The 22,499-nt window shown below is 44.3% G+C and overlaps 1 protein-coding gene across 4 annotated transcripts in view; it reads right to left on the bottom strand.

Moving 5' to 3' along the window:
• The window catches only part of LOC147013560 (myomesin-1-like), a 252,103-nt gene extending 230,802 nt beyond the window's left edge, over window positions 1-21,301 (bottom strand). For all 4 annotated transcript variants that reach the window (XM_085855453.1, XM_085855456.1, XM_085855454.1 and 1 more), the window contains exons 1-2: window positions 21,146-21,301; window positions 2,250-2,424 (exon numbers count right to left, since the gene is read on the bottom strand). In XM_085855453.1, the coding sequence (XP_085711579.1) occupies window positions 2,250-2,386 (137 nt within the window). In that variant the 5' untranslated portion in view covers window positions 2,387-2,424; window positions 21,146-21,301. The remainder of the gene's footprint in view (window positions 1-2,249; window positions 2,425-21,145) is intronic.
• Window positions 21,302-22,499: the final 1,198 nt, after the last annotated feature.

Raw genomic sequence — 22,499 nt, 5'->3', positions numbered from 1 at the left:
GGAGATCCTCAATGCAAGCATGAAAACAGAGCGATCTCCCGAGACATATTGCATGCGTTCGATACAGTCTGGCACCCTGCCCTGCTCATCAAACTCTCTTCCAATGGTATCCAAGGCCATCTCCACTCATGGCTCGCAGACTTCCTATCCTGTCGCAGTCAACGTGTGGCCCTAAATGGAGTTCTTTCATCCCCTCTTCCTGTCCAGGCTGGAGTTCCTCAAGGTAGCGTTCTGGACCCTGTTCTTTTTCTGGTTTTCATCAATGATCTCTCCGACTCTCTGGAAAATCTTCTTTATCTCTTTGCTGATGACCCCATCCCATCCGCTCTCCCTTCCACAGATCTCCTCATGTCTCTGTTCATTGTTTTTTTCCATTCCCTCTACTGCCCCTCTTGTCTCCTGCTCCCCTTGTTGTACGTTCTGTGTGTTAGCTCTCATACGAGCCTCGACAGTATATACAAAAAATAAAAATAAATAAATAAATCCTTAAAGGGGCCCTGGCAGTAAGCATGCTAAGTTAAGGAGAGGGGATGGATGTTTCCATATTTAATAATGACCACATCACAACTTTGTCCTCAAAATGGAAACAAACAAACAAACAAAAAAAGACTTGCGTTTTGAGCCTTGGGGTGTCTTCTTGTTCCTTTTTTTTCTCAAATGGGATTAGAACAAAGGTGATCTGTCATTGCTTTTCCAGCGGTACTCATGCTCAGGATTTGGAATTTGATCACAATACCTGCATAGCATGGTACTTTCACATCTGAGGCTCCGTTAACATGGTACGCCTCAGCGCCAGAACCTTTCATCTCAGGAAATGGCCACAAGCAGTTCGCAACAAACCAAGCGAATCAAAAGACACAAAGAGGAGAATCGGGACATGCAAACCAAAATACCATGATGAGAAATAAAGTGACACGTAATAATGATGTTCTGACCACAATAATGTTCTGCCTTACACACTCCTCCAGTGATCTGCTTCCTCCTGGGCGGAGTCCCCCTCTGGGCCGCCCTGCCCATGGGACAGCCCCAATAAAAATGAATCCATTCCCACTTCTGGCTCCACAGCACACTGTGCTGCCATGGCAGGCACACACTGTTCAGAGAGATCATAATGGCCTTTCACACTCATGTGACATTCTTCACCTGGCCCCGTCCACATTCAAGAGGTGATGACCCGTACAATATTACATTGACTATCCTTGCCTGTAAATTACAAACGCTGCCTCCTCAACGTCACATTTTACAAGACAACTTGCGCTGACAGATCCCTGTTACATGACAATCCAACCTACTCAAAACACACGGACCATATGACGCTTACCACAGTCCAGCTATGGATCCACCCACACACACACACACACACACACACACACACACACACACACACACACACACACACACACACACCCTTTCCACATGACAGTACACATATGAAATTTGGGATCCTTTATATCCACAAAAAGTGCTAAAAGATGGAACAATTGTAGCAGCTTATTCAAAAGGACAGTGTACTCGACGATGCAACACATATAACACAGTGCATCAGAACAACAGTTTATCACCAAATCATTTTATGTCGTTAATGTAATCCATACTAGACAACACAAAAGTCTCTGTGCTACCTTCGAGGCATACTGTCCACATAACATTCGCAGAAAACGATAAAAACAGAAATCTGATATTAGCAAACAAACGATTATAAATGAACAAACACAGCATATTGTTAGTATTGTTTAACCCAATCTGGGAATTGTGTGTCATTCTCGAATGTGACCTATATAGTAATTCTATCTAGCTCACTATTCCTATGTGGTTTTACCTGCACAGAGTGCCAAAGCCACCTGTTATTAAAGCGCAGCCATGTAAAAGTGAACACAAATCAAAAGAGCTACAACGCAACTAAATATTGCCAAACTCCCCCAGCACACCCAACCCCCTTATCCCAGACAGTCATACTCCCTCACCAACACTCCACTGCTCTCCCCCCACACCCCTCCGCTCACACACACTTCCCACATTGATGCTGCTAATGCGGAAAAGTACATCCCTAAGCATTAATCCTTACCAGCAGCTGTGTTGAGAGCTCTCAATCATTACATCCCCTCCAAGCAACCCACCTTCCCTCTAATCCCAACAAGCTATAATTAGCTGAGATATAAATGAACATCCCATACACAAAATAACATACCTATCAGCGAGTCATCATCGGCCAAACAAAAGCAAGTCTTGTGCTTGGTATATAAATAAACCTGTCAAAGCAGGACGCGGACTCGGTGCTCTCGGAGAGGTATTTCCTCATGATGGATCCGAGTTCCTTGCTGCGATATTTATGATCGTAGCGTTTGAGTGATTTTTGGTAGAATGGTAGGGTTGTTTTGGCGGCCATGTCGCTCTATTTCAGAGATGGTCCAAGCTTTGTGGAAGCTGCAGGTGACAAAACACAAACATATGTTGGACAAAATACTATCTCAAGCTACAGATCCTTCCAAAAACATCGTTGCTTCATGTAATTCATCATAGTATTGGCCAGAGACAAAAAAAGGTTCCCAATGAAGAAAGATTGTCAAACCTGCATGCTTCATCATATATATTATGGAAAGTTATAATCTGATTAAAGCACCACCCAAAGAAAATATGATCTCTAAATGCTAATTTGGCATCCTAACAACCAAAGTACAAGGAACACTCTTGTGAAAGATATGACATATAATCTAAAACATCCACATTACAAGCAGGACAGTTGACTGAAAAAAGTTAGGCCTTCAATAATGACACCCAACAAGTGTCTTCACTTGCCACTTGTGCTCCCCAGATAAGCGAAACAATGGTACATCATCTCCACCGATTTGTCTGCAGAAGGTGTGCAGCAAGTAAGAATCCCCTTCAGATCACAAGGAATAAACCGCTGCATTAAAAGTTCCGATTTAAAGAAACCGAGCTGTTCGTACTTACAAATGGCCTCCATACAAATACCTTAATTCTGCTGAAGATAGACATTTTAGTGATAATCTCCGACCATTAAACTCATAAGGCACACTGATACTTGATGCAAGTAGAGAGTTCATAGAACAACTTACCCCGTGCAGTTTTGAGAAACAATGAGTGGCCAATTTGAGTGGTCGTGATGGCGTAAAATGCTGTAATATTTTTTCAAAGTTCTGATACTGCTAAATGGAAGTGTTTTGAAAGTGCTAAAAAGGTGATTTGTGTTCTACAGTGTTCAGGTACATAACTCGATTTAAATAAAATAAAGCTGTTAAAGGTTGGAGGAAAAAAAATTCTGAAGTTTACCACCGTTGATGTACCATCTTTTACACCACCTTATTAAACATGTGTCATTAGTCATTAATGCCTGTTGTCTGTGTCCTTTATAACGTCCTTAATAACAGTAAGTTTCCCGTTTGGAATGATTTTAATTTTTGTTTGACTGACAGACAGGCAGAGAGAGAATTTTTTTTTTATCTGACTCCTCTCTGCGCACGCGTGATCAGGACAAATCCAGAGCCAAAGTAGTGTCAAACTACAGGTTTGTTTTCTGATTCATGTTCTGATTTGTTTTCAAAATATAACATTCAATTGAAATCAAGTTGTTCCTCGATCATAAACAGCCATTTGTAGACAGACAGACAGACAGACAGACAGACAGACAGAAGTGAACCAATTGCTTAACCCTGGTTTTCGCCTTGCGTACGCAGGGTACAAATTGTTCAGGATCATCGTGCTTGCTACATATGCTACCCCTCTTGTATTCAACATAAACTGGAGAAGGAAACAAGGGATTCAACTTCCTCCCTGGGATCCCCAAAGCTCAGATAAGAATCCAATAGGGCACCTGTGGGAGCATCTGAATGGTCTTCTGAAGGGAATACGTCTACATGTTCTGACAATGAGATGTAATTACAGGAAACTTACGAATATGGGAGGTTGAGGTTGGGGAATATTGTTGCGAATCTGGAAGCCATGAGCACACAAACATACAGGTCCTATAGAACAGTTATATCGGTAAGTATGTGTTTATAGTTAGGGTCCCCGTCCCGTGTCTAATGGGTGATTAAATGTACATGCGCTGCGAAGTTACTTTGATAGTCAGGGTTTTCTTTTATTTTTACACCACCATCAACTACAACAACACGCCTTCACCTCGCTTCCTCACACCGACGCCATTGTCTGCGTGCGTATCAGCACGTACGTGGGTGGAGCCCACGCAGGATAATGTTCCTCTGCCTGTTTGGTGGGCAGAATTCAAGGAGGAGCCTCGCGGCGGCCCTCAACCAATCAGCGTGCTACGGGTGGGGTGGCTGCCGCTCAGCCAATCAGACCCCGTGACGGTGAGCAAGGGGCCCGCGTGACGTTACCACGCCCCCGGGCCAATCGATGGACTTTCCACCCGTTTTGGCCAATGATGGGGTGACGAGCGCATCTTGCGCGCCAAAACTGTCCAGTGAGGGGGAGCGGGAAGCGTGAAGGCAGCCCCTCCCCCCCTGCCGAACAGGGTGAATAAGGGTGCGGCGCGATCAGACAGCTGGAGCGAGCTTGATAGACACGATCCCCGATAAGAACCGCAAGGGACGCGCGCCGTGTCTGTCGGCGGACAGCGAGAGCTTGGGCTTGAGTGATCCTTCCTCCTGCTTCTTGAAAAGAACCACAAGGGTTTGGGATACGGAGGAGAGATTTGGTTGCCAGGATGAGCACCGAGCGGAGCTCAGGAGGTTGATCGCGACTCGCTGATGTCTGGATTCTGCTCGCCTCTCACTGGTGCCCAGTTCAAATCGGCTCGCCCAAACCACATGAGGTGGACAGGTCCGAGGCAGGCACTGGTCTTCAGCTTACCTTTCCCTCCGAGCTGGAGGCCCCAATAAAGGCAGTGGCCACCGTTTCTTTTGTGTGTGTGTTTGTGGTGCCAGTCTAGTAAGTAGGAATCATATAAGTGCTCTTTGCTTGTACATAAATTGCCTTGCATCGCTATAGTCGTGATAACTCTGCTTTTTGCGTGCTTCCCTCCTCCCCCCCTTTATAAATAAACCCATGTGTTAAATGTATCAGATCGTTGCTGTGTTTCCTTCCATTGGCTTAGCGTGACGCGTGTTGGAGAATTAGCAAGGCCGTTGTTGCCGCCGTAAGGGGACATTTGGACCGACGGGACTTCGGCAACCACCCGCTCGGGTTGCGCACGGGTCGAGCACGCTAACGGCTCGGCTCGTACGGGTGCCGTCGAGGGTGTGGCTACTCGGTAACTCGCAATGTGGATCTCTAGGTATTTTGAAGATTGGCAAATAACCCTGTACCACGTGGCAGAATTATTGACGATTCACGGTCCGATAAGGGACCCGTACTTTTCGGAGTAAATTCCGGGTGTTCGGTGGAGTCGACTCCGCTGCTCCATCTAGCGGTCGCGCTCGCAGCCGATACCCGGCCTGCAACAATATATCACTATCTGAGGCAGAATATTCTAATTGGCAAACAGGACAGATCCGTCTGTGTTGTGAAAGTACTGAAAGTTTAATTTCAGTTCTTGATCGAGCACGAGGTGTTATCAAATGATAGGCTCGACCAGGTATGAAAAATGAAACATTTCCACTCATTCGCATTTTATATAATCTCTCTTTTCCACATAAGATTACTGTCAAGTACGAACATCAGGTGGCCAAATTATGATGGCAGGGTACTGTCATTTGATGGCACTTATTTTATCTTAGTGCATCACATTTATTGCCAGGAGTTTAACTGCTGCCTGTAGAGTAATGAAAAGGCAAGCCATTTCATAAGTGGAAAGATATCTCAACCAAGGTTACCCAAAATGCACTTGTTTAGTGAAGGTCGTTACTCTGCTTGTGCATAACAACACCAAATCACAAAGTCATCTGTTCCTCGCTGATATTTTACTTCTCACGGGGTGCCGCAGCAGTTATAGAACAAGAAAGATCTTAGTGAGGAAATAAATTATATTTATGAAGTAAGTCATTCGATTTTTCTCAAAGTTTCTTCAAAAATCGTCTACCACCTCCGTTCTCATCTTGCACATTCTGCTCTTTCCATGCTTTGTCCCCCACCCCAGGTTTCTGCAAGGCACACATGGTCCACCATCAACCCCTTTCTGGTGAAACTGCCGAGATAGAAAATCACTGCTCACCTCCACTCATTCGTTCTTGCTTTTTCCCTTCCTGTGGAACCAACTTCCACATTCTCTTCATTGTCATTCTTCGCTCCAGGTCTTCAAGACAGCTGTTCACCACCATCTCTGATCACCCCCATCCAAACCCATGACCTTATTCTTTCTACCCCCTTTAACCCACCCACACCCCAACCTCCAAGCCCATCCATTCATCCATGGGGGACCATACTCTGTGCAGAGCATTGGTGCTGACTAAGCAGTCTCCTTGGCTATTGGGCACAATGCTGGACGAGTCGCCACTCAGACACAGGATACAAGCAAGCTGGCACTCATTTTGCCAACCTCAGAAGGATGACAGGCAGAGTCAACCCCACCTGGTATTAATTCCACAGCGAGTTGGATTTGAACTCAAGATCCTAGGATCCCAAGCTCACCTTCTTCCAAATTTCCAGTTTTTCTTTCTGGAGTTTCCTTCTGTATCCATTTCGTCCATCACATACATCTTCCCCCACCCCTCATTCCTCCCCACACCTATTGCTTGTCCAAGTCTCCCTCTATTTTGTCCTTCGACTCCGCTGTTGGTGTTGCCCCTCTCTCTCTCTCTCCTGTTGCTTTTGTTCTGTTGTGTCCTGATCGTGTTCTAGCTCTTCCACGAGCCTTGACCATGTATACAAAAAAGCCTCTTCTTGTGAACAATGTTCCTACCACACAGCTCTGAACACCAACATTACAAATGCAGTAGCGACCCCTATCCCACACTTTCCCAGCTCTCTAAAAATAACAGTGTACTGCCTATTGTGCAGTCCATATTGCAGTGTATGCCATTTGGATACAATGGTGGCTTATAAATGAAGACACTGGACTGGCATCCAGAGATTGTGGGTGCCAGTCCAGGTAGGGACTATTATTCGCTACCTTTGTTTAGAGAAAGTCATTCTTAAGGATCATTGACCTTACCTTCTCCTGTATTTTACTTAAATGTATTGTAATGGGACTCTTCTCGCCATAATGGACTAGACCAAGTCTCACCAGAGATAAACTCCCTAGGATCACCGGAGCACGAGGCAAGTTTGTGCGTGTGGGTGCGAACCGCAAGTGTGGAAAAATTCCAATTTTAATTTTAAGTGTGTTAATATTTTGGCACTCATGTCCCCAAACAATAATTTGTAACTCTGGAAGTGCAATGATGGCACAAAAGCCAAAGTAAAATAAGGAAAAATAATGGTTTAATTAACACGCGAAAGGAACACAGAAAGGCAATACAATTAATGACTGAATAATTCCATGAACTTGACAGTAAATGCCAATAAAAAGAAGCCTCGCCTAACTCAAACTATTTCTTATGACACATATGCACAGGGGAATACAAAGGACACGGGAGAAGGAGAGGAAAGGGTATGGGGACGTAGAGGAAGGTGGCCTTGCTTCATTTTGAAGCACTGGAAAATGGTGGGTCATCCTCCCTCCTCTCCCCCAGGCCCACTGTGAACTACACAGCATAATGTGAGCTGGACATCTGTGTCGGCGAGCTGGTGTGGAACCTGACTAGCCATACTCTGTATATGCTTGGTGTTGGCTTAATGGTTAGGGTGGTGGGCTTTGGATCTGAGGATTCTGAGTTCAAATCCCACTCAGCTGCTGAATTTTTTTATTTTTTATTTTTATGTTGAAGGCTAAAGGCATGGACTTGAATAGTCCTCATCGAGGCCAAGCCTTAAATAAAAGAAATGAAAGAGAAAAATGTATGAAGAAAAGTATATGATGTTTGTTTGCAAGAAAGGGAGATTTAAAGCTAGCCCGGTAGCTATAGTTTGAGTGAGACAGAAAGTAAGACCAGCAATCCTGACACGGAGAGTGTAAGATGGTTCCGGGCACCACTTTATCGCTACTAAGTCAGAACGGCAGTACCACCCTGGGCAGTTGGTGTCCACAATCTACTACTTTAAAAAACCGGTCTAACCGGATGGGTGTTTTTTTTCGGAGACACCATCTCCTTACTGGATTGCCGTTGGCTCCCGAAGGAGATCATCTGACCTTTGGCAGGTGTTGTTTTTCGTCCTGGCAGGGTGTCACAGTCTCCCTACCCACTGGCAAGCCAGTGAGGGGTGTCGGTTTAGTTGCCGACAACCCGACCATGCGGCAGGTAGCACTGGGTTACATGTTACCAGTGGCAGTCAAGAAACCTGACTGAGAATTAATAGCAGGTGGGGTTGACTCTGCCTGTCATCCTTCTGAGGTCGGCAAAATGAGTGCCAGCTTGCTGGTATCATGTGTCGGAGTGGTGACCCGTCCGGGATTGTGTCCAATAGCCAAGGAGACTGCTGAGGCAGCACCAACTCCCTGCACAGAGTATGGTCCCGATGGATGGACACTCCATTTGCTGTGCTCAGCTCGCATTCTGATTGCATCTCCAACTTCTGTATATTTCAAACATCACCGGCCTAACTGTTTTCAAAACTCACACATTCTTCCGCCTGAGCCCCGACACTGGCTCTACGGCTTCGACTCCTAGCTTTTGGGCATGTGGATTTTTGGGTTGTACACAAGCATCCGGATGATGTTGTCATGGAGACGTGGTCACAGGGGTTGATTTGACGAAGAATGGTGGCAGATTCCCAAGCTTGTGTGTGTGAAGAGATTTCTTTGCGCTCGCAAACCACCATTGTCTGCAGAGTAGTGGTTGTCTCAAAACTTTTTTTTGTTGTTCCTCTATTCTATAACCTGCAAATTGTTGAAAGAATGGATGGATGCAGCAAGATACTGTCCTTTACCATCCCTTCTCGTTCCAAGCCGTCGATATTCCATGAGCCCTGGCTAACCACGGAGATAGTGAGGTCAGATAGGTTCGTCCTCGACCATTATCAGTCATGGAGCACGTCACCATCAGCAGTGAGGTTGCAGAGCAACAAAAAAACTGGAATGAGGGATCTCAAGAGAAAGTAATGAAAGGAATAGCCATGTGGTTGGAATGTTGTTTTTAAAAGTGTATTGTGGATTGAGCGTCTAACAGGCGGCACCTCCATTTGCTCCATAGGCAAAAGGTGCTATATAAATCCAATTATTATTTTTACAATTTTATCTTCTCCCCACCATCTTCTTCTAATTAGTTGTACACATCCGCTTCCATATCATTCCTTGCGTTGTCGACAACTCTTTTGCTGCTTTCTTAATTTGCCTATACAGGAGCAGCCAATATACATCTGGTTGTCCTCCAATACCCTTGATCCTCTCTATCCCCTTCCAAACCTCCTAATTTTTACCAACTACCTTCACTACTTCCTCCATACACCATACCCAATTTATTTTCCAAGAAGATACACCCTTTCCTGTTGTCCTTCCACATGAAACTTCTGCAATTCCCCTAAACACCTCATCATGCTTCTTCCACTCCTCCTCTAAATCTTTGGCTTCTTCTATGCGCTAAGTTACTCATACGTGGCCCTAATTCTCTCCTTATACTCTTTGGCGATGTTGACCCTGCACTTCCCCCACCTTATCATCTTTCAACCCCTGCTCTTAACTTCCCTCCATTTCTTCATGCATACAACAAACACCACAGGCTTGTGCAAGGTAGTGACATACTCTATAGCCACCACCTTACAGTCCTTGATCCTCCAAAACTGTTGCTTCCTCACTACCAACCAATCCAACTCCGTTCTATGCTCCCTACTCCTGTCAATAATCGTATGACTGTCCCGCTTCTGAAAGAACAAACCAGCTATGGCCATCTCATTCCTTGCCACCAGTTCTTGACCCTCTCTCTTCCTCATTCCCCAACTGAATTTCCCAACACATTCCCCTTCACCCGGTTTTGCTACTCCACATGAGTGCTGAAGTCTCCCACAATACCCAACATCACCTCCAGATAAACCATTCCCATCAACCTCTCCCATGGATCTCTGAACTCCTGCTTCTCTGCCTCAGTCCTTCCCATTTGTGAAGCATATATCAACACCAACACACACAATTTGCCTCCATTAAATTACCAACCATGAAACGGAATTTCATTTCGAAAAAGGAATTGAGTTTTTTGGGAAAATGAAAATCACTGGATCTACAATTCTGTGTTTCAACAGCCCGCAGAAGCGTTTGTGCTTTCAAATCCAGGCTGCCTGCACACTTTGATTGTTTTATCACTCACGTGTCTCCTTTCCATGGAACCATCTTCCAGAGGCTGTTCTCTCTCTCTCTCTCTCTCTCTCTCTCTCTCTCTCTCTCTCTCTCTCTCTCTCTCTCTCTCTCTCTCTCTCTCTCTCTCTCTCTCTCTCTCTCTCTCTCTCTCTCTCTCTCTCTCTCTCTCTCTCTCTCTCTCTCTCTCTCTCTCTCTCTCTCTCTCTCTCTCTCTCTCTCTCTCTCTCTCTCTCTCTCTCTCTCTCTCTCTCTCTCTCTCTCTCTCTCTCTCTCTCTCTCTCTCTCTCTCTCTCTCTCTCTCTCTCTCTCTCTCTCTCTCTCTCTCTCTCTCTCTCTCTCTCTCTCTCTCTCTCTCTCTCTCTCTCTCTCTCTCTCTCTCTCTCTCTCTCTCTCTCTCTCTCTCTCTCTCTCTCTCTCTCTCTCTCTCTCTCTCTCTCTCTCTCTCTCTCTCTCTCTCTCTCTCTCTCTCTCTCTCTCTCTCTCTCTCTCTCTCTCTCTCTCTCTCTCTCTCTCTCTCTCTCTCTCTCTCTCTCTCTCTCTCTCTCTCTCTCTCTCTCTCTCTCTCTCTCTCTCTCTCTCTCTCTCTCTCTCTCTCTCTCTCTCTCTCTCTCTCTCTCTCTCTCTCTCTCTCTCTCTCTCTCTCTCTCTCTCTCTCTCTCTCTCTCTCTCTCTCTCTCTCTCTCTCTCTCTCTCTCTCTCTCTCTCTCTCTCTCTCTCTCTCTCTCTCTCTCTCTCTCTCTCTCTCTCTCTCTCTCTCTCTCTCTCTCTCTCTCTCTCTCTCTCTCTCTCTCTCTCTCTCTCTCTCTCTCTCTCTCTCTCTCTCTCTCTCTCTCTCTCTCTCTCTCTCTCTCTCTCTCTCTCCCAGACAGGGCCTCAACCCATCCCCAAGTCTGACTCATGATCTTCGTTATTCCCATTAACCTTTCCTCACCCAACCATATTACTTGCCAGTTACAGTGTTTGCACCCACTACTCCCTCTCTACTTTTCCTGTTCATTCATTGTCTTGATTTATCTCACTGTCAGTTCTTCTTTCCTCTTGCATGAGACCTCGCTCCTGTAAATAAAAAAGCATAGTGGGCTGCTTCACGTGCAGATGGGACAGTGGGATTCATATCCTTTTTGGGTCATATCTTGACAGGGTACAGCATCTTGACAGGCATTCGGTTCTGCACCTTAGGAAAGGTATTTCGTCCACTGTCCTGTCTGCACTTATCCAGAAGTGGAACATCCTCCGATATATTTATAAAGGATCCTCAAAAAAATTTTTTATCAATCCACAAATCAATAACAAATTGTGTGCAGGCAATTATTGATTTCGTTTTAAAATCTCCTTCGCGCGTCATGCCGATTGTTGAAGGTTGTCCCCATGCCGAGCCAAAGCCTCGATTTCATTTGAGCTATTGTGCTGTTGCAGGAGAGATTTAGAAATGGCTAATTTTGGAAGGCAAGTGAATAAGCTGTATTGTACATGTTCTGTTTCCTGATTCCACACAGATTTCCAAGGGAACTACAATCACCTAAAAGGGTTTGAAGGGCAGAGTGACTTGATTGAGAGAGCTGGATCATGTCAGTTGCAATTTGTATGGCACACTGGGATATTGAGATTGAAATGATCTATTCACAGAATTCTTTTGAAATGCCATCTTTGGATTCATATTCACGGAATGCTGTTGTTTTGGTTTCTGATGTGAATGCCAATATTAAATCATTCTGCCTTTTAGTATTCTAGTGAAACTTCCTGGGCCAGCATGAGAGCTTAAAGGTTTGTGCACTCGCTTTTGTGCTGTCTCGCCTGTGTTCGAATCTCGACTCGGCTATCCATTGTCACCCTTCTGGTTCACATGCAAGACAATGCATCAATGTGTGTGCCATCCGACGGATGGATGCATAAGCAGTTGGACCTGTCTGCCATCATTGAACGTTGTTGGATGTTGTAGATCCCATGATGCCACTTTTGCAAATAGGAGGTGAGTTATTACCTTCACCCTCGCCAATTGCAAATTCCTGTCCAAATCGGCTCCAGTTGAACTTCAGGCCTAGCCTGGTTGGTCATGAAAGAATTGGGTCAAAAACGTTCCATGGCCAACCCCACAATGAGGTCGGAAGAACTTAGGACGTTGAAGGAGTCATAATAGATTATTGCTGCACTTCAGAAATGATTGTTGGGAACCAATATTCAACAAAATAATGACAAAACTTTAGAAAAGAACATAAATGCTGCTAAGTACAGACAACAACCAGTTTGGTTTTATACCAGGAAGATCAACAGAGGTGATGATTATTTTGAGGCAATGCCAACAGAAGTTGTATCTAAATCTTGTGTCTGAAACCCATCGCTTTCTATATCCACCTTATCCAGTCGCACCCAGCTTTTCCTGGACTCTGTGTCCTTTTCTTCTGACAAAGTGGAGAGCTTGCTGTCAAACCTCGACTCAGATTCTGCAACCGGTCCAGATGACATCAACCCACATGTCCTAAAAACCTGCTCTGCTGCTCTTGCTCACTTTCTCTCTGTTCTATTCACCCTCTCATTTGCTCAAGGTCATCCACCACCTGCTTGGAAATCAGCAAACATAACCGCTCTGCATAAAAAGGTGCAAAAACAGATCCCTGCAACTACAGACCAATCGGCCTTCTCCCAATCATGAGCAAGGTTATGGATTCCATCATCATTTCAGACATTAAATCCTTCCTCTTCTCCAATGGCTTGATTTCCCATCATCAATTTGGTTTCAGAGCAGGTCACTCTACCCTGGATATGCTGCTTCTGCTCTCCCAACAATGGATGGACGTCCTCAATGCCAGACATGATATCAGAGCCATCTCCCCCCGAGACATATCGAGTGCTTTTGACAAGGTCTGGCACCCTGCCCTGCTCACCAAACTCTTCATATGCTATCCAAGGCCATCTCCACTCATGGCTCACAGACTTCCTCTCCTGTTGCAGCCAACATGTGGCTTTTAATGGAGTTCTTTCATCCCCTCTTCCTGTCCAGGCTGGAGTTCCTTCATCCCCTCTTCCCGTCCAGGCTGGAGTTCCTCAAGGTAGCATTCTCGCCCCCTGTTCTTTTTCTGGTTTTCATCAACGATCTCTCCGACTCCATGAAAAATCCTCTTTATCTCTTTGCTGATGACTCCACCCTCTGCCGTACCATCTGTCATCCCTCAGACCGGCAAGCAGCAGGTTCTTCGCTCACTGCAGATCTGGATAAAATCACAAACTGGTCCAACACGTGCAACAATACTTTCAATCCTGATAAATCTCACACTGTCACTATGTCTCTCCGAAAGGACCGTTTGGAACCCCCCCCCATCTACTTTATCAACAATTCTCTGGAAGAAGTCCTTTCAATAAAGCTTCTGGGTCTCACTTTCTGCCATATTTCCTGGGAAAGCCACATTTCCAACCTGGCCTCCAAAGCCAGTTGCCGACTGGGCATCCTCTGTCATGCAAAGTCCTTCCTCAGCCCACCTGAGCTCCTGACCACATACAAATCTTAAATCCGCAGCCTGATGGAGTACTTCTCTTCCCTCTGGGCTGGTGCTTCTGCCTCTCACCTTTCTAGGCTTCACGCTGTGGAAACCAAGGTATTTAGGACCATCGGTATCTCCAGCGGTGAGTCAGAGTCTTTGGGCCTCTCTCTCTCTCTCACCACAAGCAGGTCGGTGGTCGTTCTGTCTTCTACCATCTCCTCTCCGGTCTCCCCCCCCTGCTCTGTCCCCCCCCCCATATTTCCGCAGGGCACTCAAGATCCGCCAGCGACCCCGTTCTGGTAAAACTACCAAAATCACGAATCACTGCTCACCTTCACTCTTTCATTCCTCTTTTTTTCCGGCCTTTGGAACAAACTCCCACACTCTTTTCAATCCCATTCTTCCCTCCAGGTCTTCAAAGCAGCTCTTCACCATCACCTCTTATCTTCCCCCATCCAAAAACTCAATCTTTTCTACCCCCGTTACACAGATCTAATGTCTCTGTTCCCCACTGTTTTGTCTTTCCCTCTCCCACCCCTCTTGTCTCCTGCGCCCGTTGTGTGTTGTATGTTAGTTCTCATACGAGCATCGACAATGTATACAAAAAAAAGAGAGAAAAAAAGAAGCGTTTGGCAAAGAAAAGGAAACTGCATAATGTGTGTTGTTGACCTTGAGAAAGCATATCATAGCGTTGCAAGAACAGTTGTTGACTGGGCTCTCAGAGGGAAACTGATGTCAAAAGAATGGTTAAAGTAGTCATGGGAATGTATTTTTAAAATAGGGTTGATACCCCTGGGCACTCACCTGATAGAATAATGATACTGAGGAGGAAGTCAATGTGGACCAGAATCAGAAAAATGTACCAATGAACGAATGCTAGAGCAAATACCTATTTTGGGGGGCAACCCCCCCCCATAAATCCCCTTAGACCCAGATTTTTAAAATGGCATGAACAAATATTAGTACATTATGGGTGATGAAGATAATGGTCAAGTTTTATCAAAATTGTGTGTGTAGTTTTGGAGAATTAAAGCAAATACAAATTTGGGGGGCAACCCCCCGTAGACCCCGACTTTTTTAATGGTGTGAACAGGTTTCATCAAAACTGTGTGTAGTTTGGAGTAGAAAGCAAATTCATATTTGGGGGAGGGGGCAACCCCCTTAGACACCGACTATTTTTAATGTCGTGAACAATCTTTGGTACAACACGGGTAATGAAGGTTGTCATCAAGCTTCATCGGAAGTGTGTGTAGATGCTCAGAAGAAAGCAAATACCTCCTTTGGGGGGCAACGCCCCCGTAGATCCCGTTTTTTTAATGTCGTGAACAAACTTTGGTACATAACGGGTGATGAAGGTTGTGATCAAGTTTCATCGAAATTGCGTGTATAGTTTCAGAGAAGAAAGCAAATACATATTTGGGGGTGCAACCCCCCCCCCCTTACACGTCCTTAGATCCCGATTTTTTTTAAAGTTGTGAACAAACTTTGGTACATCACGGGTGATGAAGGATGTAGTAAAGTTTCATAGAAATTATTCGGATGTGTAATTTCAGAGAAGTTTATGCAAGTATTTGTGGATGGACTGACGGACAGACGACACTCCATCCCATAAGCATCCCGGTACTACGTTAAAAGTGAGCGGAAAAAAAAAACCCAGAGTGAAATACATTTTGAGTATATTTTTTATTGAACAAATGCTGTTCTCGCCTTTTCCCGTGCAAATGCACTAATTATTGAGGAGAAATCTATCCTTCGTGAAATGTCACAGTTGATATTAAGCATGGCGTGCCCATTCACACACTTGTCACACAATTGAACGGTGCTAGCTCATAACCTGCTTCAATACATTGAAGGTGCATTCACCTAAAGCCACTGACAGAAATATGCGATGCAATTGTGATGTTAGGAAACACCCCAGAGAATCCAAGGTCGAGTATTTCTTGAAGGAATTCCTTTGACTTGCAATCCAATTTAAAGTTCATGGAATATATTCATTTGAGGAAGATGACCTAGTCACTGAGATCTTTTGAGATTTCTTTGTTGTACTGTTACTGAAATTGTTCAGCTGCAGAAAGTACTGTATATCTTCATGACAGTCTGTTGAACTGCCAAAGGAACCCAAAAGAGATTACAAATTCGGAGCAGTGACTCAAATTGCTGGGTGAGACCCCATTGAATACATTCAATGATGACGAAGAAGAGATTGACCCTGTAGATTCAGCATCAGATTCAGGAGGGAAGTTGTGACTGGAGGAGAACTCAGATGAAATACAGTTTGTTTGTATAATCATTTGATTTGAGAGGACGCGTTCATCACGGTTGAATCTTAATTATTGTGCCACCAGAATATATATTTTTATCAATCTATCTAAGAATATGCTTGTTCGTCCGTCGGTCCTTCCGTATGCAATGCTCCTTTCAACCCATTGGTTGGACAGCTGGCCTGACTCCACCCGCAATTGTACCCCCCCCCAAAAAAATCATACATCCACCATTTTGGTGACATGCGAAGCAAAAGCCATCTTCAGAGCTGTAACATTCACAATTGCCATTCCCTACCTATAAGTTTTCCCTTCAGTGTAAAACGACCAAAGCGACTCTTAAAAGGATCATCAAATATATAAAAGGTTGGAGCCAATACGCATCACGGGCCTTGTGAAGGCCACAATACTTATTGATCTCAGGTTTCAGTCCTGAGGCTTCAGGCCTCTGGTGTCAGCCGATGGGCCAGTGTAATTGGAATCTATCTGAGCAAAAACCACGATGTATATATACAGTGGGGAGAACAAGTGTTTGATACACTGCTGATTTTGCAGGTTTTCCCACTTACAAAGCACGTAGAGGTCTGTAATTTTTATCATAGGTAAACTTCAACTGTGAAAGATGGAATCTAAAACAAAAATCCTGAAAATCACATTGTATAATTTTTATATAATTAATTTGCATTTTATTGCATGAAATAAGTATTTGATCACCTACCAACCAGTAAGAATTCCCGCTCTCACAGACCTGTTAGTTTTGTCTTTAAGAAGCCCTCCCATTCTCCACTCATTACCTGTATTAACTGCACCTGTTTGAACTCGTTATCTGCATAAAAGACAGCTGTCCACACTCAATCAGACTCCAACCTCTCCACAATGGGCAAGACCAGAGAGCTGTCTAAGGACATCAGGGACAAAATTGTCGACTTGCACAAAGCTGGGATGGGCTACAGGACAATAGGCAAGTAGCTTGGTGAGAAGGCAACAACTGTTGGCACAATTAGAAAATGGAAAAAGTTCAAGATAACAGTCAATCTCCCTCGGTCTGGGGCTCCATGCAAGATCTCACCTCTTGGAGCCTCAATGATCATGAGAAAGGTAAGGGATCAGCCCAGAACTACACAGCAGGACCTGATCAATGACCTGAAGAGAGCTGGGACCACAGTATCAAAGAAAACCATAAGTAGCACACTACGCAGTCATGGATGAAATTCCTGCAGGTCCCTCTGCTCAAGCCAGCTCATGTCCAGGCCCGTCTGAAGTTTGCCAATGACCATCTGGATGATCCAGAGGAGGAATGAGAGAAGGTCATGTGGTCTGATGAGACCAAAATAGAGCTTTTTGGTTTGAACTCCACTCGCCGTGTTTGGAAGAAGAAGAAGGATGAGTACAACCCCAAGAACACCATCCCAACCATGAAGCATGGAGGTGGAAACATCATTCTTTTCTGCAAAGGGGACAGGACGACTGCACCGTATTGAGGGGAGGATGGATGGGGTCATGTATCGCGAGATCTTGGCCAACAACCTCCTTCGCTCAATAAGAGCATTGAAGATGGGGCGTGGCTGGGTCTTCCAGCATGACAACGACCTGAAACACACAGCCAGGGCAACTAAGGAGTGGCTCCGTAAGAAGCATCTCAAGGTCCTGGAGTGGCTGAGCCAGTCTCCAGACCTGAATCCAATAGAAAATCTTTGGAGGGAGCTGAAAGTCTGTGTTGCCCAGTGACAGCCCCGAAACCTGAAGGATCTGGAGAAGATCTGTATGGAGGAGTGGGCCAAAATCCCTGCTGCAGTCTGTGCAAACCTGGTTAAGTACTACAGGAAACGTCTGATCTCTGTAATTGCAAACAAAGGTTTCTCTAACAAATATTAAGTTCTGTTTTTCTGATGTATCAAATGCTTATTTCATGCAATAAAATGCAAATTAATTATTTAAAAATCATACAATGTGATTTTCAGGATTTTTGTTTAAGATTCCGTCTTTCACAGTTGAAGTTTACCTATGATAAAAACTAGACCTCTACGTGCTTTCTAAGTGGGAAAACCTGCAAAATCGGCAGTGTAGCAAATACTTGTTTTCCCCAATATATATATATAATCTTTCTTTATTTTTTTTTGTATTCATTGTCGAGGCTTGTATGAGAGCTAACACACAACACACAGCAAGGCGGGCATGAGACAAGAGAGGCGGGAGTGGGAAAGACAAAACAGTGGAGAACAGAGACATTAAGAGATCGGTGGAAGGGAGAGGGACGGAGTGGGGAACACGGGGTATACACAATGGACATTGCAGGGACGTTCAGGAAGGAAAGCAGGGAATTTGAAAGAGGTGGGTTTGGAGTGGATTAATGGGGGTAGAAAAGATCATGATTTTGCATGGGGGAATACAAGAGGTGGGAGTGGAGAATGGGAATGAAGAGAGTGAGGGAGTTTATTACCTTCGCAAACTTTGTTGCAAAGGTTATGTTTTGATTGCTGTGTATTTATTTATTTATTTGTGAATATGTGTGTTTGTTTGTTTGTTTGTTATTCGCATAACTCCAAAAGTATTGAACTGAATCGCAGCAAATTTGGTGGGATGATTGGTTATTATCCGAGGACCATTTGATTAGATTTTGGGAGCGATCGGGTCAAAGGTCAAGGTCATGAAAAGGTCAAAATCGTCTTTTTACCATAGCACGGTCAATTTGTATCCAATTTGCATGCAACTAATGCCAAAATGTTCAGAATTCAATGCCCCATCTTGTGATATGTGACATGACAAAATGACGTAATAACCCTTATTAGCGGTTGTGAGTCAAAGGTCAGGGGGGGTCACGACATTGCAAAATGTGCGGTTTTAGTCATAACACGGTCAATTCTTATCCGATATGCATGAAACCAACACCAAAATGTTGACTGTTCTTTTCCCCACACTCTAATACCAATTACAAAATTAAGAGTACAAAGGTCAAGGTCGAGGTCATGAAAAGGTCAAAATCGTCATTTTTGTACAATGAATGGTTGTTTGGTCACAATAAAAAACTTATTAAGTAAAACAGAAACTCGTGTGTGCTAAATGCCCCTAAAATGCCAGAAAATAATATCTTATAATGTGACCAGTTGTCATCAGATTGACTTGACACCGACACCCAAAAAGGTCAGGGAGTTCATACAGAAATTGTACAATGTACGTTAATCAGTGTCAAACAGCAGGAAATTTAATGTTTTTAAGCCATCATAACACATATGAGATGGCAGATGTGGTATGGGATTAAATACCCTCACAATCAACGGTTTCTGGGGGGGGGGGGGAATGTAGCGTTGGCGAAGGTATGCGCTCTACTGAGTGCCCGTTCTAGTTCCAAGAGGAATGAAAGAGGAAAAAGGGGAATGAAAGAGTGAAGGCGAGCAGTGATTTGTGATTTTTGTAGTTTGAAGGGGGTTGTCGGTGGACCTTGAGCATCCTGCAGAAATATGGGGGGGGGGCAAATTGCAGAGACAGCAGGGGAAGGCGAGACCGGAGAGGAGACAGTACAAGACAGAAAGACCACTGACCTGCCTACAGTGAGAGAGTGAGAGACCCAAAGACTCAGCCTCATCGCGGGAGATACCAATGATCTGAAATGCCTTGATTTCCACAACGTGAAGCCGAGAAAGGTGAGAGGCAGAAGCACCAGTCCAGAGGGGAGAGCAATGCTCCATCAGGCTGTGGCCGAAAGCTTTGTATGTGGTCAGGAGCTCAGGTGGGCCGAGGAAGGACTTTGCACGATGGAGGATTCCCAGCCAGTGACTGGCTTTGGAGGCCAGGTTGGAAATGTGGCTTTCCCAGGAAATATCAGCGCAGATAGTGAGACCCAGACGCTTGAATGATAGGACTTCTTCCAGAGGATTGTTGAGAAAGTGGATGGGGGGGGGGGGGTTCTACACGGTCCTTTCGGAGAGACATTGTGAGAGTGTGAGATTTGTCAGGGTTGAAAGACATGTTCCATGTGTTGGACCAGTTTGTGATTCTATCCTGATCTGCAGAGAGCGAAGAAGCTGTGGCTTGCTGGTCTGGGACAGTTCTTTCTAATATATAAAGCTCTTTCTAACCACGACTCACTCACTGACTGACTGACAGATATTAAAGATCGCTACCTACTGGGTGACGTAGTAAGCTGAAATTTTGCGTGCTGATGGACTTCAGAGCCTGAACTCCAGGAAAAATCACAGAATCATCAGACAACATCCAAAAATGAAAATATAAATAAATGAAAAAAAATGCAGGTGAGCGACCCGAGACAATGGGGAAGCATGGTAAATGTGTGTGCCGACGGACATCAAAGCCGATACATCAGGGGAAAAAAAAGACAGAACCATCGGAAAGCATCCGTAAAGTCGGAAAGCATTGGAAAGCATCCTCGGAAGGATGGCAGGCTGAGTCAACACACCTGGTGTTATTTAATGGCCCAACAGGGGGCTCAAACTCAAGACCCAAAGATCTTAAGGCAGCCACATTAACCGTTAATCCAACACCAGGCTTACTTGTGGTATAGAAGTATAGTACTGTATTGTAATTCGCTAGTTGTGAAAGTTGGTTTGAGACATATCATCATATATTTTCACAACAATGAATGATTCACTTCAATGCTGAACCAAAATATCAGAGTCGAATGCAAATACATTTCACTGTTTTAATCCACACACAGTGGATGTCACACCTTAACCAAGTACATCACCAAGAAAACCCTGTAATACCACTTGAAGTGTGTGTGTGTGTGTGTGTGTGTGTGTGTGTGTGTGTGTGTGTGTGTGTGTGTGTGTGTGTGTGTGTGTGTGTGTGTGTGTGTGTGTGTGTGTGTGTGTGTGTGTGTGTGTGTGTGTGTGTGTGTGTGTGTGTGTGTGTGTGTGTGTGTGTGTGTGTGTGTGTGTGTGTAGAGCTCTATATATAATATTTTTGAAGTTCTGTTTGAAATACTAATTTCAAACGAAGGATGGTCTCATGGGTCCACCATGACCAATGTTTACGTTGATTATAAACTACTGTACGTATATGAAGAGTCCGCGAGGACTCAATCTTTCGAGATAGTTGATATTTTTTTATCGACTTGGTACTTCGTACTGCCTGGTGGGTGCACACATTTTAGTTTTATATATCCCCATTTAGCACCTGCACAAAACATCAAATGGTTGGGTACTCACCTATCAGCACGTTCTTGGTGCGATTTTAAACAAAGCAGTGGTGAGAGGAGCACGGTGAGCGAGAGGTGAGACACCAACAATGGGATGCACACACGGCCAAAGTGCTTGCTATCGGGGCCTTTTATGGCCACGTTCCTGGTAAATATAGGGCATTCCAGCTTCTCTTGTCTGCCTCTGTTTCCAGCACGAGCTTTGTGGGCTGTAATGACTCCCTGTAGATCTGTTCTTCTGCATTGATACCTTTTGTGTCTGAACTCTACATCTAACCATAATTTACGTGGTTGTTCCTGCTATGGTGTTCAGATATGAACTGTCCCACAGTTCCACGAGCCTCGATCATGTATACAAAAAAAAAAAACATTAAAAAAAAATCTGAAGCCGAAGTAGATGATGTGAACTAACTCCAGGTTCAATTTTTTTTAATGTTTTTATTTATTTATTTTTTTCCAATATTCAAAATGTGTTTGTCTATTTTTCATAAAATAAAAAAAATATATGTATGTATGTATATATTGTCAAGTCAAACAGCCTCTGTTAACATGAGCCGTCAGCTGCGGCGGGATCCTTGATCCAGTGAACAGCCGGGAGGTACAAGCTCCACTGCATTCAAATATGAATGAATCGACATTGCGTTCTCGACTTGCGATTCCTCAAGGTCATTCCCAATGCAACCAAATTTTGTGGTGGCACGTGCAGTAGGCAGAAGGATTGGAAAACGTCTTTTACCTTTATAAGGGGTTATTTATAACAGAACAAATAATATAAACATGTAAAAAAAATGTAAAAGGATGTCGGGATGTTCCTTCTAAAAGAATGTAAACAAAGTAGAAATGATCTCTGTAGGATGGTCACAAGAAATGATCATGTGAAATCATCCCTACATCTTTCTTTGACTAATGGTTGTTCCTACACCAGACAGACACATCGAGCATGAACACATGTGCGCCAACACACACACACACACACACACACACAAACAGTCTTTTCTAGGGACAACCATGAGTAAAAGAGTAATGTCGGGATGATTTCACATGATCATTTCTTGAAACCATCCCTTTCTTGTTTCCATACTTTTTGGAGGAACATCTTGACATCCTTTGACATTATTAAACATGTTTTTATTACTTGTTTCTTTCCTCTTTTTTTCGAAATTTATAAGATGTCCTACGACTGATTTACAAATGTTGTAGGATAAACTTTTTGACGTGTTCATATTGTAATGGTACTGTACATACTTTATAGATGATCTAACATCTATAAAGCTGTTGAGTTGGATGTCAGGGATGTTCCTATCCCTATTGCTGACCCTCCAATCAACTGTGATCCACTTTCACTTGTGGAAACACAGGCTGCA

The sequence above is a fragment of the Eptatretus burgeri genome, chromosome 14 (genome assembly GCF_056783735.1).
Source record: "Eptatretus burgeri isolate ZD-2024b chromosome 14, Ebu_testis_v1, whole genome shotgun sequence".
In the NCBI taxonomy this organism is placed as follows: Eukaryota; Metazoa; Chordata; class Myxini; order Myxiniformes; family Myxinidae; genus Eptatretus; species Eptatretus burgeri.
Note: the sequence above shows the minus strand (reverse complement) of the source record. Positions and strands in the feature narration are given on the sequence as shown.